The sequence below is a fragment of the Podarcis tiliguerta genome (assembly GCF_965153285.1).
Source record: "Podarcis tiliguerta genome assembly, chromosome: 4".
In the NCBI taxonomy this organism is placed as follows: Eukaryota; Metazoa; Chordata; class Lepidosauria; order Squamata; family Lacertidae; genus Podarcis; species Podarcis tiliguerta.
Genome location: NC_139537.1, coordinates 33,068,112 through 33,084,284, shown reverse-complemented (window position 1 = coordinate 33,084,284; position 16,173 = coordinate 33,068,112). Strand labels below are relative to the sequence as shown.

General features: G+C 40.3%; 1 protein-coding gene across 50 annotated transcripts in view; it reads left to right on the top strand.

The window, feature by feature from the left end:
- ABI3BP (ABI family member 3 binding protein) overlaps window positions 1–16,173 on the top strand; it is a 127,509-nt gene that overhangs the window by 95,184 nt on the left and 16,152 nt on the right. For 44 of the 50 annotated variants that reach the window (XM_083438237.1, XM_083438229.1, XM_083438219.1 and 41 more), the window contains 9 exons: window positions 1,340–1,414; window positions 2,594–2,668; window positions 3,897–3,971; window positions 5,435–5,506; window positions 6,004–6,060; window positions 6,913–6,978; window positions 8,500–8,574; window positions 10,044–10,151; window positions 13,173–13,283. In XM_083438237.1, the coding sequence (XP_083294363.1) occupies window positions 1,340–1,414; window positions 2,594–2,668; window positions 3,897–3,971; window positions 5,435–5,506; window positions 6,004–6,060; window positions 6,913–6,978; window positions 8,500–8,574; window positions 10,044–10,151; window positions 13,173–13,283 (714 nt within the window). The remainder of the gene's footprint in view (window positions 1–1,339; window positions 1,415–2,593; window positions 2,669–3,896; window positions 3,972–5,434; window positions 5,507–6,003; window positions 6,061–6,912; window positions 6,979–8,499; window positions 8,575–10,043; window positions 10,152–13,172; window positions 13,284–16,173) is intronic. The other 6 variants (XM_083438239.1, XM_083438203.1, XM_083438247.1 and 3 more) reach the window with 5 other exon arrangements.

Below are 16,173 nucleotides of genomic sequence, written 5' to 3'. Positions count from 1 at the left end.
AGTATTGCAGCTAGTAACTAGCCTCTCTTTCCATTTACTCAACTGCCGTTTGGCACAAAACACGCAATAATTGTTGAACCTCACATGAAGAAATTATTAAATCGATGGCATTTCAGCTTATTCTCAATCTTTGAGACATCAAGATTAATTTTGCTTCAACACCATTTCTGTATGAAAGTTACTCCATTGCTTTAAAAAAAACATACGTTATCATGATTTCCCTTGAACAAGAGTACAATTTGCCTTACTTGGATGTGATGTACTTTATAGGAATATTTAGAACAGGCTGCAAAACAGCAAATTATGGCACCATACAAGACTGAGGCTACAATTATAGTGCACCCTTACCTGGAAGTAGGATCCATTGAACTTATCATATATAGGATTGCAGCCTTGGCCTGGAAATAAGTATCATTGAACTAAACGATACTTCTGATACACAGGATTACACTGTAAAGCTGCAGCCTAAAGCAGTATATATACATTGGTGACAGGGAGAAGGGAAATCTCACATGCAAACAAACCACTGACATTTTACTACAGCAGTTCCTCTGCCAAGGAACCGTTGCTTCTGTTCAATTTCATAAGTAGTAAGTCTTGCCACTACTGTTGCTGTGAAAATGTCAAGTAAAGGTCTGGCTGAGTGCACACACTGTTCTTTCTCCTATGCACCCTGAGTAGTTTATCATAATGCAAAAGCCTATTTCATCAGGTACATGAAGTGAAGAGACATGGTGCTGGGTATGTGTACCTGGTCTGGAGTACAAAGAAGGAAACCATGACTAAATTGATGCTGGTAATTTGGGCATGAAACATAAATACATCACCATCAAACTGATCTGCATTCGCTTATGCGTACAAACATGCTGTGGCACTAAATTAATGGGGCACGTGTATGAATTTTGTTGCAGAGACAAAGCATTGCTATTCTTCCCAAGGGGCTTATTGGGTCTTACATTTCAGGCAGGCAGGGTAAGCATTGGGAAGGTTTGATATCTCTGTTCTCACAGAGATCTCAGCACAAATGAAAATATCAGGTTCGTCATCCTCTGGATGGCTGAGTTTTCTTAATTTTCATTTTTTGTATTTTTGTTGTTGTTGTTGTCTGCTTCTCTCCTCCCTGCACAGGGAATACCGGTACTACTTGAAAGAATATTTGTTATTCAGAAGTTCATCCTCCTCCTCATCATCATCACTATTGTCTTCCCTTTTGGTCTTCCTTCCTAGTTGGCTTCTGCATTTTTGCTTTCACATTCTTAGCTTCCTTCAGGCAATGAGACAAATATGTTCTTGCGGGTTATAATCCAGGTTTACATTTTCTCTCTCTCTTCTATTTCAGCTTCAACAGTAGAACAGTTCATTCCTAATAAATCAAAACCAACTACCAGGCCAAGAATGCTAGAGACCAAACCTGGTAATTGAGTCACTTTTGTAATTCTATACATTCATATAATTATATTGTTAGCCAAACCTCGCTTTCTGTATTTTTAGAGGAAAAATAGCCAAATTCCTCCTGGTTATTCCTGAGCAGCTATACTCATAAGGGGAAAATACGATACCATGGCCCTTGTTTTCTGTGGAAACTATTATATGGTTGCCAGATTTAGCAAAATATCCCAACCTGAGAAGACAGAAATGTCAGGGGTATTATCATGGATAGTCAGAGCTTTCTTCTTCTTGAAAGAGTATCTTAATTATTACGTATTTATTTTGTTACTGAAACTAACAATAAAGACATAAATATAAGCGGCAGAACATTTGTAGGGACTGGAAGGAGCTGCAGTGGTGAATTAAAGCCTTTGCTGTTATCAGCATCCTTTTCACCATACCCAGATAGCTAAGATACTGTTTGGAACACAATATGCAGCTAGTGAGCCGTCTCTGTTAATATTATTGACTTTCTACACTTATTTGTGCCCACGCGTTCTGAACAATCACACAGCTTGTGTGTGGAATCTATGGGTTGCATTCAGCTCACCTTTACTCAGAGCCATTGAAATTAACGGGTAGTCATTACCCATCATTAATTTCAATGAGTCCACTCTGAGTTATAATTAGTTGACTATACCCCATTTGTGACAATTCGAAGGACACAATCCACAGAGCTCCCTCAGTAAGGGACTGTGTGGATGCAATGGAGTGTTACCTTTTCTTATCAGTCCCCAGATCCCACAGCAATCTACTTTGTAAACTCCTTCAAACTGCTATGTGTAAAGCTTTATGCGTTAAAATGTTTGTAGATACTTCAATAATCACCCTTTGTCATCTATCTATAACGTTGGAGATCACTTAAGTTAGAAGAGAAATTATATCAAATAAAATTTTCCAAGCAATTGTTTCCATTTCAGTGTGCTTTTCATTTTTCAACCTTATTCTTGTACGAAACTTACCCTGACTGGACATAATGTTAAATGCATCTTTGCAGTTGTGTGTGCAAATAGCTGGTCTCACTTGGGACTGCAAGGTAGTGGTAACTGCTTGCGCTATATGGGAAGCTTCTCCTATTCTCAGTGTTGTTTTGATTTGTACATCCTATCTTTTATATTTCCTTTATTTCAGCTTTGTAAAGATGTTCACTTTTTCCTTCCAACAGCAGTACACCGAACAACCCCACAACCACTTATAATCAAACCTACCATATCATCTGAACGACAAAAGGCAACTATGGGTAAAAACTTCCGCATTGAAATTAATGCTCTGTTTCTTCCCTCTTCAGCAAAAAGAACAATTTGTGTTATTATTTTGTGTTGTGACGTCCCATTATTTTATTTTCTGCTTCTCCATATATGTTGCTGTAATCTCTCATAGCTACCTCAGAACTGGTTTCCCAGGAGCTGAAAACACCATGTTGACCAGTGGTATAATGGTAAATTTGAAATGCACAAACTCATTGTGACAGCTCTCAAAGCCACACTCCCAAAGAGAGTCCATAGCCACACCCCCGGGAAGAGTAAGAAATGCATGAGCTAGCATAGGATAATATAGTAGATGGCATGTTGGACATGGCTAGGGAAAGATGTACGTTTGCATACTTGGTCAACCGAAGAAATTCAGTGGGTGACTGTCTGTGCCTAGCCTTCCCAAAAAAAGGATCATATGCCAGGCAATCCCTGCTAGAGGTATACAGAAATAGCCACAGTGAAGGTACATAAATATATTTTCCCCTCCTCTCATAATAGTAGAACCTGGGGTCATCCATATTGGAATTATCAGAACAGACAAACACATCACATAGTTACACTGTGCACTTTGCTAGTACAAGATGTAATGATAGACACCAACCTGGGTGATTTTGGGACAATTCATGGAGGATGTGGCTGTCAAATTATGGCTGCTAGTTGTGATGGCTTTGTACTACCTCCAGTATCAGTTTCTGGGGGAGACAAGTAGGGAGAGTCCCATTAAACTCACGTCCTCCTTGTGGGTTTCCCATAGGTTGGCCACTGTGAGAACAGGATGCTGGACTAGATGGGCCTTTGGGTTGATTATACAGTGCTCTTCTTATGTTGTCCAACCCCAGAGCTTACATCAATGGCCAATACCACCCCAACAGATGGCATAATCACTCCTGTAGTGAAAAAATGTTCCAGAGCTGCGCTCCCTCATGTTCCTGCTCCAATACGCCACTGCTGTGGACATCCTGTTTTCTGTCTTTCAGACCTGCAATATTGTTTTCTACAGAGCTTGACCATTCTTCATTATCATTTATTTTGTATCACTCTTTATATCATCGCACTCTTCTAATTTTCAAAGTCTTTTTTCATCAGCTGTCAGAAACACATGGAATCGTTGTTTTTTTGCTTAATGCTTTTAAGGCATGTACTCTCACTTGAGCTAAACATGGCATGAATCTGAATTCTAAAGACTATAATAACAATCCTACTCCTTTTTTCCAGCTCCAAAAGAAACACGGTTTATTCCTCCTAAACCCAAAACATCTGGCAAACCAGAAGTACCCCAGACAAAACCTGGTAATTGCATTCTTTGTAACATTCAGGATAGGTAGGATTTTAGCAGACTTTTAAAATGGTGTCATCGTGCTTTTAGACTTAGCACATGTGATATCTTGGAGTATATTAGTCACATCTTTTTTCAATATATTGTGAATTGTTATAGAAATAGACTGAAGGCTGAATTAAAACAACAACAACCCCCCAAAAAACTAGATGTAAGTCTGCCACTGGTCTGCTCCTAGAATCCAAAACAGATGGAGATTTCAGTTTTATCATTGTATACGTTGCTTCAGTATCCATTGCTGTGTTTCTTCTCTGTTCAATAAAAAGTAATGTCAGAAAATAGTGGTTTTCTCTCTGCCTCGCTCCTTGGGAAATACTGACAGAGTAGCAAAGGACCAATTGGATCCCTGTGTTGTCTCCTTCCATGAGAGGAGACAGGCAGAAGGATCCCACATGAGATAACTTAACATAAAGTGACTTTTTAAAACTTTGCAGCTGGCTAAATCCACATATGAACTTACATAACATCACCTTTTTAAAGTTTTAGCAGGATCCCAAGTATTAGTACACATTTTAACTTCTTTATTTGTTGGAGTGGGTTATTAATTACGTCTTTTTATATTGATTTAGCTTTGGGTTCTTTAAGAGAAACATATTCAAGATGTGATCCCACCTCCCTCTAGCATGGTGGGGCTTTATGGAGTAGATATGGTAGGAGGTTGGGGCACAGGTAGGAGGTTTACTGGCTGAGGGAGCTGGCATTTGTCCGCAGACAATTTTTCCAGGTCATGTGGCCAACATGACTAAACCAGAGCTGCACACAGAAACAGTGTTTACCTTCCAGCCAGAGCGGTACCTCTTTATCTACTTGCACTTTGACGTGCTTTCGAACTGCTAGGTGGGCAGGAGCAGGGACAGAGCAGTGGGAGCTCAGCCCATCGCGGGGATTCAAACCGCCAACCTTCCAAAAGCCCTAGGCTCAGTGGTTTAGTCCACAGCACTACCTGTGGGCAGAGAGACATAGGTAGGCTTAATATAAATAGCTAGTCCTTTAGTCTTAGTATCTGCCCAGGAGGCATGTTGTTGTTTAGTCGTTTAGTCATGTACGATTCTTCGTGGCCCCATGGACCAGAGCACGCCAGGCACTCCTGTATTCCACTGCCTCCCGCAGTTTGGTCAAACTCATATTGGTAGCTTCGAGAACACTGTCCAATCATCTCGTCCTCTGTCGTCCCCTTCTCTTTGTGCCCTCAATCTTTCCCAACATTTCCCAGGAGACATACAATGTACCTAATTTCAGACTTAATAAAAATATCAAATGTTACTTTGTAATATGTCTCTCCTGCAAGAAAATAACATATTGTGTCTTACTATTCTAAAACAAAATAAAGAAAGACTCATGCTTGTTCTCATCTCATGTGTGACTCAGACAAGCTATGCCCTAATCTCAGTTGGCAATCCTGTGTTGTTCTCTGTAGCACCAATTGCAATGGACCTGGGGTCAATTAACCTCCACATTCATGTTTTCGATGGCTCCAAAGATACTTTGGGTAATATTTATTTTATATTTTCTTCCTTGGCTGAAATTATTTCTTTACCTTTCCTACAGGTTTATGCTGGGGTTGGGGCAGGGGAAACAATGTTAACTTGCTTGATTTATGTCTTAAATTGCTTCCAGGCCAGCTTCTTTGCTGTTCCATTTAGAAACAACCACCTCATGCATTAGCCTTGATTGTCATCAAAACACTACCTCATCATTCTGTTTCTCAATCTCAGTCTGTTAATGCTGAATTTTCTCCTGGTCTCAAAATTCCAATCATCTATGAATGCATGCCTTTGTAAACGGCTTAAATGTTTTCTTACAATCAAGCAGTATAAATATGTTGTTAAATGAATAAAAATAAATAATGCCTTCCTACCAGATTTCCAGCAACGAGCATTTTAATTTCTGCGCTGATTTAAAAAAGGGTCTACTTTTTGTTTGAAATCCATAGCATTCCATTTAAAGAAGACACCGTGTACACTAATTCAAATGTTTTCTTTTTAGCCTCATCCAAACCCTACAGAGGTGTAACAGCAACTGAAAGTCCACATTTGAAAACTGGTAATCTTGTTTATTTGATGATGTTTCAATTGAATTAATTCAGTATTTTGAGTGTTTGCTAAGCAGCTCCTGAATGTTTACCATATATTTCCCATTCGTTGCATTATAACAATACGCACATTTTAACCCTCCGAAAACTACTTTTTAAACATTTGATTGTAACAGAGATAACTCTTCCCTCTTCTTCCTCCATCAACATGCTCAACCTTCTAAGAGCAAGCTGACAGGTTAGGAGAGGGGTGGTAACTATTTTTCTAGTGAAGGCTGCAATCCCCAAATTTGGGGCCTCAAAGATAATCTGTTAGGGGCTGCATGCTGACAATAAAATAAAAGTGGACAAAGCCATTGCTGACAATAAAAATGAAAACAAACAAACCCTTCAACCATTCTATGGGTTTGAGTTTGGGCTGTGGATCTGTTGTGCCCCCCCCCCCCAGTTCCCAAAGTGGGGTTTGAATTATTTTACCTATACCTTAGCTGATACATTATAGTACCAACATTTATGTATCATATAAAATTATGATGAAGACCACTGAATTTATCTTGGTAGGGTGAGTAATGTCTTGAGATAACACCTGAGGGGTTTTTTGTTTTGTTTTTTTAAAAAAATCAAATGTCAAATGTTGGGAGAATTGCGGAAATTGCTGAAATTGTGGATTTGGTTATATAAATGCTTTGTAAGCTTGCATAATCCTCTAAAACAGATTTTAGATAATGCTAGACTTTTTTAAACATAACAGATTCCTATTTTGCCTTTAGTTGCAGTACCTGGATCATCTCTTACGCTGCATGTTATCTTTACTGTACTTCATATCCTTAGAAATTAAACTAGTTTTGTTTTCCTTCTAACAGCACCTCATAAAGTATACTTCACTACTGCAAAACCCAAGATGACTGATAAGTCACAGACCAGACCCGGTAATACATTGCTTTTTGGATTTTTAAAAAAGTTGGTCAAATGCTTACAGATCCGTATTGTTACTCACAACCCAATCTCTAAGCAATGAGGGATCCCAGCACATACCAGCAATTTTGTTTCCTAAGTTTTGAGGGAAGCACGTGTTAAAGTTTATTTCCGAAAAAGCTTCTCCACTGGTGCTACGCTGATTCTCTTCCCCAGAAGATGGGCTGCTCCTCCTGATCCCTGGACGCTCTCTGGAATCCCTCTGGCTTTTACGCTCCCCCTCCATTACTGATGGCAGTTCCCTGACATCCACCCCCTCCTCAGGACCCCCCTCACCCCCGGCACGATCTTCCGATACCACCTCCTCCTCTCTCTTTGACCGACGATGCGGGGAACCCCCTGAAAGAACTGTCATCATCTTCTGAGGATTCAAAACCGGCCTTCCATCCCCTTGGAAGTCCCCTTCGTTGTCTGTGGTTCTGAATTCTTCCTCCCAGAATCTAGCTAATGGTTTAGGTCTATCTGGGAACAAACCATGAAACTCTTCCACCAGATACCCGTCCGTGATTGATTCAGCAGGGATCCAAGTGTTTTCCGACCTGGGTTCTCCCTCCCAGGCTACCAAGTACTCTACCTGGTGACCCCGCCACCTCGAATCGAGTATTTCCGTAGCTTCGTTACAGAGTTCCCTCTCCTCTACCCGCGGGTGGGTGGTAACCCCTCCCTCCCTTCCTGGGAATTCCCGCCCCTCCCTGTACTGTGAAAGTAGGGACCTACTTTCTCCGGCTGGTCCTCATCGTGCTGCCTCCCCCGGGCTGCGCACAAGCAACGTCAGGGACTCACGGATTGCTGTAATGGTTCTAGGGGTTGCTCATGCATAAGCAGGTGCCTATCTCCCTGGCTGGGTGCAAACTTTCTTTCAGGGGGTTCCCCGCATCGTCGGTCGAAGAGAGAGAGGAGGAGGTATCGGAAGATGGTGAGGGGGGTCCTGAGGAGGCGGTGGATGTCAGGGAACTGCCATCAGTAATGTAGGGGGAGTGCAAAAGCCAGAGGGATTCCAGAGAGAGTCCAGGGATCGGGAGGAGCAGCCCATCTTCTGGGGAAGAGAATCAGCGTAGCACCAGTGGAGAAGGGGGGCAGGTGGGGGAAGTGGCTAGGCGGTCCCATGACTCCTTGCCTGGGACCAGCGGGGAGAGTAGAGGTCCTCCGTTGCCCACGCCCTCCCTGCGCAGAAGGCTTTCGCGCAGAGAGGGTAGGCAGAGACTAGGCGTCAAAGAACTTCTTTGCTGGAAGAAGTTTAAGAAATGCCCACTGACGGATTTTGACAGTGGAGGAACACACATGTAAGTGTTTACCTTTCTGATATTTTCTGATAAGTTTTATTTTTACATTTTCAGATTTTTACAAAAACAGGGAAACTAACAGCCATAAAACCATAACCTCAGCTCCCTTCTCTGCCTAGAAATAGTCGGCAGTGGAAATAAATGTATCATTACCTTCTATTGATTTTACTTTTCTTTGCAATTTCTTTTCAGTTGTTGGTAAAACAACACCAACCCCTGGCAGAACAAGAACATCTGGAGGCTTGACGTGGGATAAAGTACCAATAGGTAACAGAGGTTTTCATTATAATGGTTATTATTGTTAAGGTTTAAATATAAATATTGTTTGTGCCCAATATGAGCAACAAATTATTTATCAGTTGCATATTTCATTTCTTTTGAAAGACATTTAGCACTTCAATTGTATGTACACTTACCTGGGACTAAGCTCCACTGAATTCAGTGTAATTTACTTCAGAGTAAAGATCCTTAGGATTCCATTGTGTTTTGCATATTTCTGTATGTAGCCCTGTCTGGGCTTTCATATTGAACTGCCTACAAAACAACTGAAAAGGAAGGTAGAAAGGTGATATAATTAATATTTGCATGATGTTTATGCTGCTAAAAGGGTAGTGTATTAGCTGGAATCCTAAACACACATACCTTAGAGAAAGGTGGATTTAAATTATTTTGAAATGATGTGTTTAGGTTATGGAGGTGTAGCAATAATCTCCAAGTGCATTGTTTTGGATTGAACTGGATGGTGGAATGTATTGGTCCTGATCCCCACTACAGTCACCTGTGCACTCCCAAAATCTACTTGAGTGGAGGACTGTCAGAAGCAGATTCTGAGGATGTGCAGGGCTGATGATAAGTGGGGAGGGGAGGAAAGAAGAAGTTCTGCTGTGCAAGTGGAAAACTCCATGCACAACATTGGATTCTGCACATTATATGGTGAACTAATAAAGGTAATCTGTGTTATGTAGGTCAAGTTTGAGTTTTACAGTTTCTTTCAAACTGTGTTCAGTAAATTATTCCAATCTCTGAAATGTAGTAACTGTTTCTGCTTAACAATTTGGGTAGTGACCTTTATGTAGACTTTTTATGTACTGCTGCCATTCATTAATAACCCTTGCCAATTCAAAGAGTATTTCGCCACAAAACATTTTCCAAACAACAAATCAAATACGCAATCACATGAGTCTGCTTATGTTGGTTGAGGCATCAAAGAATTGGATCATTCAGAAGCAATGTGGTTATTAAGTGGTAGGCCAAGAGAAGACAAATTCGTAAGTGTAATAGACATGACAATTTTATTTTCATGGACTTTGGAGGAAGTCAGCTATTCAAACATCGGACAGCCTTAGTCAACTCTTGTAGGGACCATACAGTTTTTGTAAGAAATCTCTAATGTTCATAAAGGGTATTAAAATAGTGATGAGCCATGTGTTTGAATCCCCCCCCCCCAATATTTCATCTGGACAATGTCTATAAATGAATTAAATATTTCCTATAATCTGGATTTTCATGTGAGGGTTTAACGGCGAAGGCCAAATGTAGAAATTGTTAAAAGTCCTACACCCACCTCTTAAATTATTAAAATTATGGATTTACAGGAATGAATGTGTAGTATGGTCATTGGATTATTGACCAGATCCACTGACCTTGGGCATTTCACCAGATGTCTGGAGGAAATCCCTTGTGTTTCTTTGAACATGTGCAATATGACATATGCATTTTTTAATGTTATTTCACAGGCGACAAACTAATAGACCAGGATGCTGCTAGGCTTCTTAGTACAAGCTCTAGTACGGGTTCAAACACATCAGTGCATTCCTCAGTCGCAAGAAAAAAACCAGACCCTGGTAAGTAAATAATCTTCTATTACCATGCCCAGCAACATTTGCTGGAAATAATTTCCCATTTGGCACTCATTAGCTGAGAAGAGTATCTGGGTCCTAAAGTTGGGGGCATTGGATTATCACCCTTTTTATCCCACTGAAGCCTTCAGGAGGGAATGAGTACAAATCAAAGTGCATACAGATTCCTACAGATTTTTAACTGGAGACCCAATACTAGAAAATGACATCAACACACCTTGTCCAGTCACTCTATGAAGAGAGCACAGGACAAGGAAATGAAATATGTGGTAACTATTCCATGGATGAATTAATAAAAAGTCTCTGTATTCAAAGCTTGAAGTGTCACTGTTATCCTACACATTATACTGTGCATTAAGCATATTTAAATGATACATTTCCAACGATGCAAAAGTGCATTTTGGCTTGGATTTATTTGAGAACTTAAGCAAATGGAGGGCACTTTTGCTTGTATAAAAGGCAATCTCGGGTTCCTGGCGATTTTTCTTGCTCCTGCCGCCCATGTTTCGTCAGAGATTCCTCCAATCCCCAGCAGGGGTGGAAAAGACCATTTGGTTTGTTTAGGATCTTAATGTGAACCTGCCTCCACAGGTTCCAAAATCAAAATACTGAATTCCTTTGAATTTTGAACTTTTCTGAAATTTCTGATGTGGTTCTGCAACCAAATAATATGTACAAAAATGAATGAATGTTTATTATTATGGCTAAACAGCCAGCATAGTTGTACAAAAATTGGTAAATTGGGGGAAAGTGCATAAAAATGGATAAGTACCGTATTTTCCTGTGTATAAGACGCCCCTTGTATAAGATGACCCCTATTTTCTGAGCCCCAAATTAAGAAATAATTAACTGCAACATTCCGTGTATAAGATGACCTCCAATTTTAAACTTAAAAAACATGGGAAATTACAGTATTTATTTAATTAATTTAAATTATTTATTAGTCTTACATACATCTCTTCATTATAGGATCTCAGGGCTGTTCACAAGATTGAAATACAAGGTGAAAACAACAAAACAATAACCACCTCTCCCACAAACATATTTAAAAGGCTGTATTTTATTTAAAAGGCCTGATTGAAGGGAATGTTTTTGCCTGGCACCTAAAGATACATAATGAAGGTGCCAGACTAACCTCCCTGGAGAGAGCATTCCACAAACAAAATTGACATGAAATACATTAAATTAGGGTTAGGGAAATTGCTTGCAAAAGTGATACCTTTTTTATTTATTTTTTTAAAAAATCACAAACTGATGAAAAACTGGAGAAGGAGAGAATGAGAGCAACTGGAACTGACAGATGTGTTCATGTCCAGTCTGTAGGAGCTACTTTCTAAGACAGGCATAGGCAAACTCCAGCCCTCCAGATGTTTTGGAACTACAACTCCCATCATCCCTGGCTAACAGGACCAGTGGTCGGGGTGATGGGAATTGTAGTCTCAAAACATTTGGAGGGTTGGAGTTTGCCTATGCCTGTTCTAAGAGATGCCAGGAGCAGCAGAGGAAATGAGGAGGCAAGGAATCCCCATTCCACAAATGGAATGCTGCTCACTGTTTTTAGCACTGAAGGCACTTTTAGCGAGTAGAAAAATTCAGTTAATAAATTAACCGCCCAGTCTTAAACTTGATAACCTGAAAGCAAACTCCACTGAGTCCCAATGGAACTTGCTTTCCAGTAAGTGTGTACACAACTGAAGTTTAAATTACTTTCTATTTAGGGGGGGTGTTCGATAGTCATCTTGGGAATGTGTGTGCTCCTGTCGAAAAGAATGTATACATGATAATAATTTGCATTCATCACAGTAGTCCATACTGCTCAGTGCTGCTTTGACATCTCTGTTTGCTGGCCTTCAATTCACGTACTACAACCTCTCTGAAGCTATGCATGAGCTTGTTATACTGGTGTTTTTGAAAGCTTCTCCCTTCAAATTCTATCTAGCATTAATTAAATCTTGGAAAGAATGCATGGAAAGAAAAGCTTTAAAAATATAAACTACAGAATGCTTTTAACCCTGTAAAGGACAGTGGGTTTTAATTTTACGTGAACATAAAAGGGCTGGTTACTGCAGTCTTGACGCCAAGTTAAATAAGATAACAATTGCAACATTTAACTGATAGGCACCTGGAGCACAAATGGAATTAAATTATCCATCAACTGACTTTTTGTAGTATCCATTATAATAGTTCTGAAATTGGAGTATATCCAGCTAATATTATACAGTCCACCTGCATTGTATCTAGAGAGCCCTTACATTCCAAACCTAGGAATATACCCTGTGTTAGCATGGTCAACCTACTTTTTAAGATCTGTGTGTCGAGCCTTCCTCCCTTCACTGGCCAACACATGGAGGGGTCAAATGCTTTTGGCAGGATCCCTTCCAACTCCGCAATTCTATGATTCTCATAAATTCACAGTGGATTTCTGAAGATCACCGCTCTCCCACTAGGGCCATCATCTGAACTTGATGTGGGAAGAGCTGTGGGTTCTGCTCTAATGTTTCCCCCTCTAGTTTTAGGAGAGATCAGGGATGTCTGATTCTATTCCTTTGACCAATACCAGTGTTATATTAGTGCCCAAATCCCATATTTTTGCATCAGTGGCAATAGCCTTATTGCAAGAAACCAATGGGTGTTGTGCTCACCTTGACCTAACTGGCTTGTCAACGCCACTTAATTCTGTTTTCTATCGATGTAAGTTCATGAAAGAAGGGTTCTCAACTGAACGGGAGGCATACATTTTTATGAACCAGCTTAGCTGCCTTGCTGTGCTGTTGTTTTGGTCTGATGCTGGAAGCATGCATATTTTCATGCAAGAAATGTAAAAGCTCAAAATAACTCCTTTCAGCTATTCCCTGTCTTGTGTTTTGTGTTCTTTTGCAGTTCTTATCGCTGAAGCTCATGCCTTAAAATTTTGCTTGAGAAGTGTAGCTATTAGCCATTTTTCTCTTTCTGATTACGTGGTGTGCGGTTCCTCCGTTAACAGTGGTGTCTTGTAACGTTATACAGTAGCTACACCACCTGACTCTCCGCGACCTCCCTTAGCTCCTGCCAAGCCTACGCCAATGCGAAGAAAACCTTTGCCACCAAACACAGTGACCGGTAAACCTGGAGGTTCAGGTATGTTGTCTCATGAGGCAGTTGTTCTACATTCTGTAATGGTTCTAGGGATTGCTTGTGCGTAAGTTGCCTTTACTCATGGGTAGGTTGCATGGTTGAACCCTTTCTGACAGGACAGCCTGTATTCCGTGGCTGCCTCAGTCGCTGGCAGAATTCGTCAGTGGGCGTTTCTTAAACCGCTTCCAACATAAAAGCTGCTTGACGCCCAGTCTCCTCCCCTGTTGCCTGCGCGAAAGCTTTTTGCGCAGGGTGGGTGTGGGCAAAGGAGCACTTGCCCCCTCTCCGCTGGTCTCCTGCGAAGAGTCCTGGAGCCACCTCTCCGCTTCCTCTATCTCTTCCCCTTCTCCACTGGTGTTACACTGATTTCCTTCCCCAGCGTATGGGCTATCCCTCCTCCTACTAGGACCCTCTCCACCATCATCCGGGAGCCCTCTCACCCAGTTCCCTGACACATTCATTCATTATTTTATTTAAGGCACTTATAGACCACTCTTCACTAAATTCAGTTTCAAGGAAGGGTGCACTATATTAAAAACCATGCATAAAACTACATTATAAATTAATATAACCTTCTAAAAATGTTGTTGAAACAAACAACAAATTAGCAAGTCCAGCAAGGGCTGGGCTCATATCCAACAGCAACAATTCAGTCAAGCTAAATAAATACCTGGGCAAATAAATGTTTTTGACCATGGGCATATTCCAAAAATCTTGCTTTTTTTTTCATATGCTCAAGCACTTGCTTACATCTCATGAGGCTTTTGTCATTTGTTTCTAACAAACTCTGTTTTTCTCAGTGTTGAATCAGTTACAATTACAGAATGTGTCAGAGGTATCCAGACAAGAAGGATTCTTTTGCATTCATTTTGAACTATGATAATGTTTTTACAGCTATCCTGGGAATGATTAAAAGTCCCAGTCTTGATTATAAGCCCCAGTTATCCCAAGAAAGGAAAGGAGCTGGTTTTCTAGGTTGATGTTCCATTGCATACTATAGTACATAGTACAAGGAAGAACAAAGGAACTTGTGGTGGACTTTAGGAGACAGAAGAGCAATGTCCAGCCACTTTTGATTGATGGGGTCTGTGTGGAGAGGGTAACAACGTTCAGATTTTTGGGCATTGAATTACAAGAGGATCTGTCCTGGAGTGTCAACACAAGGGGGCTTGTGAAGAAGGCGCAGCAGAGACTGTATTTTTTGAGAATACTAAGGAAAAACCATCTTCCGCAGAAACTGCTGCTTGCCTTCTATCACTGTGCCATTGAGAGCGTGCTTACTTATGGCTTATGTGTGTGGTACGGAAGCTGTACTACCCAGGACAGGATGGGGTTGCACAGGGTTGTGAAGGCAGCAGAGAGCATTGTTGGCTGCCCACTCTCCACCCTAGAGCAGATTTATGCCACAAGGTGCCATAGGAAGGCACTGGACATAGTAAAAGATCCATCGCATCCTGGTCACTGTCTCTTTGAGCTCTTGCCGTCGGGACGGAGATACAGGACGATGAAGACAAGAACGAGCCGTCTTAAGAACAGCTTCTTCTCCAGAGCGATCTCGGCCCTGAATGGGAAGCCCGGACTTTGAAAGTCATCACATCTCCTTTGCTGTATTTTACTATATTTTTTAATTAGTGTTTTTATGGAGCAGCCAAGTAATTTCGTTGTCCCCGAAGGGGGCAATGACAATAAAGATATTATTATTATTATTATTATTATTATTATTATTATTACAAGATCTGGGTTCTTTCCAGGTACAGCAGCAATTAAGCCTGAAGATTTACATGATCAACCTTGTCCATGTGTTTGTGATATACGCAGGGGTACCTGCGCACACACACAAAACCACCTGGGATATTACCATAGAACATAGTTCAGTGTTCACATGAAGATGAATTGACTGCATTTAGTGGTTCTGATGTATGCATGGAGTTCTAAATGCGCCAGGGCTTTCTTAGTTTCTTCTATGAACATTGCAGAGAACTAACCACGTGTGCAGTAGAGAATCCGTATGGAGTCTTCACAACTATAGCATATGTGAAGGGGGTCTTGGATAATGGCATTCCACAAAAAATGGTGTTTAAACATGTCCCCAGTTGTTGTTGTTGTTGTTGTTGTTGTTTACATTCTCATTAAATTTCATCTGAATGTAAGATACTAAACTGCTGATACCTTTTTATATTTCCTTTTTTCCTAAAACTGAAGACAGTTTACACATGAACTGGAAGCTACCTGTATAGTAAATTCTAGAGGAGAAAAAGAAAACCTATTAATATGGGGATTTCATACTTTTTTAAGATAGGGTATTTCAAGACTCAGCATAATTTTGTGTAAGGAGGGTTTTTAAATAATTATAATAATAATAATAGACTGCTTTAATTTTATCTTTCAAACTATCTCATTTTTCTTTCTGGCATTATGTAAAAGTGCTTTGTTTGTGCCCTATGTGACATGATATCATTAATCACTTAAAATGGAAGGAGTAATCAGACATGTTAATAAACTTGCTGCAAGCTTCTGAATGTTTACTGGCAGGGCATAACTGTTAACATATCCCCGCATCCATCTCAACAATGAAAAGTGCCAAACAGCTTTTTAAGCAGAACTTCGGTTCTTTTGAGTATACAGGAAAGTACTTGTAATAACAAATAACAAGCAACCTTCTTTGAATCTGCTAAAAGAATTAAATCTCTCTTGTTTGGATAAATTCTGCCAACATTTCTTCAATGCTCACCGAATTACAGGACAGGAATAACAGTTTGTAATTGTCTCCCATTTTTAATGGGAGGAAGAAATTAGATTTCTCATCGTAACTAATCTTTTTCCATTGATAATTCAGCACAGAAGTGGGAAAATAAATAAAGGCAGAGTGCTATTATTTCAGTAACCTCTACTA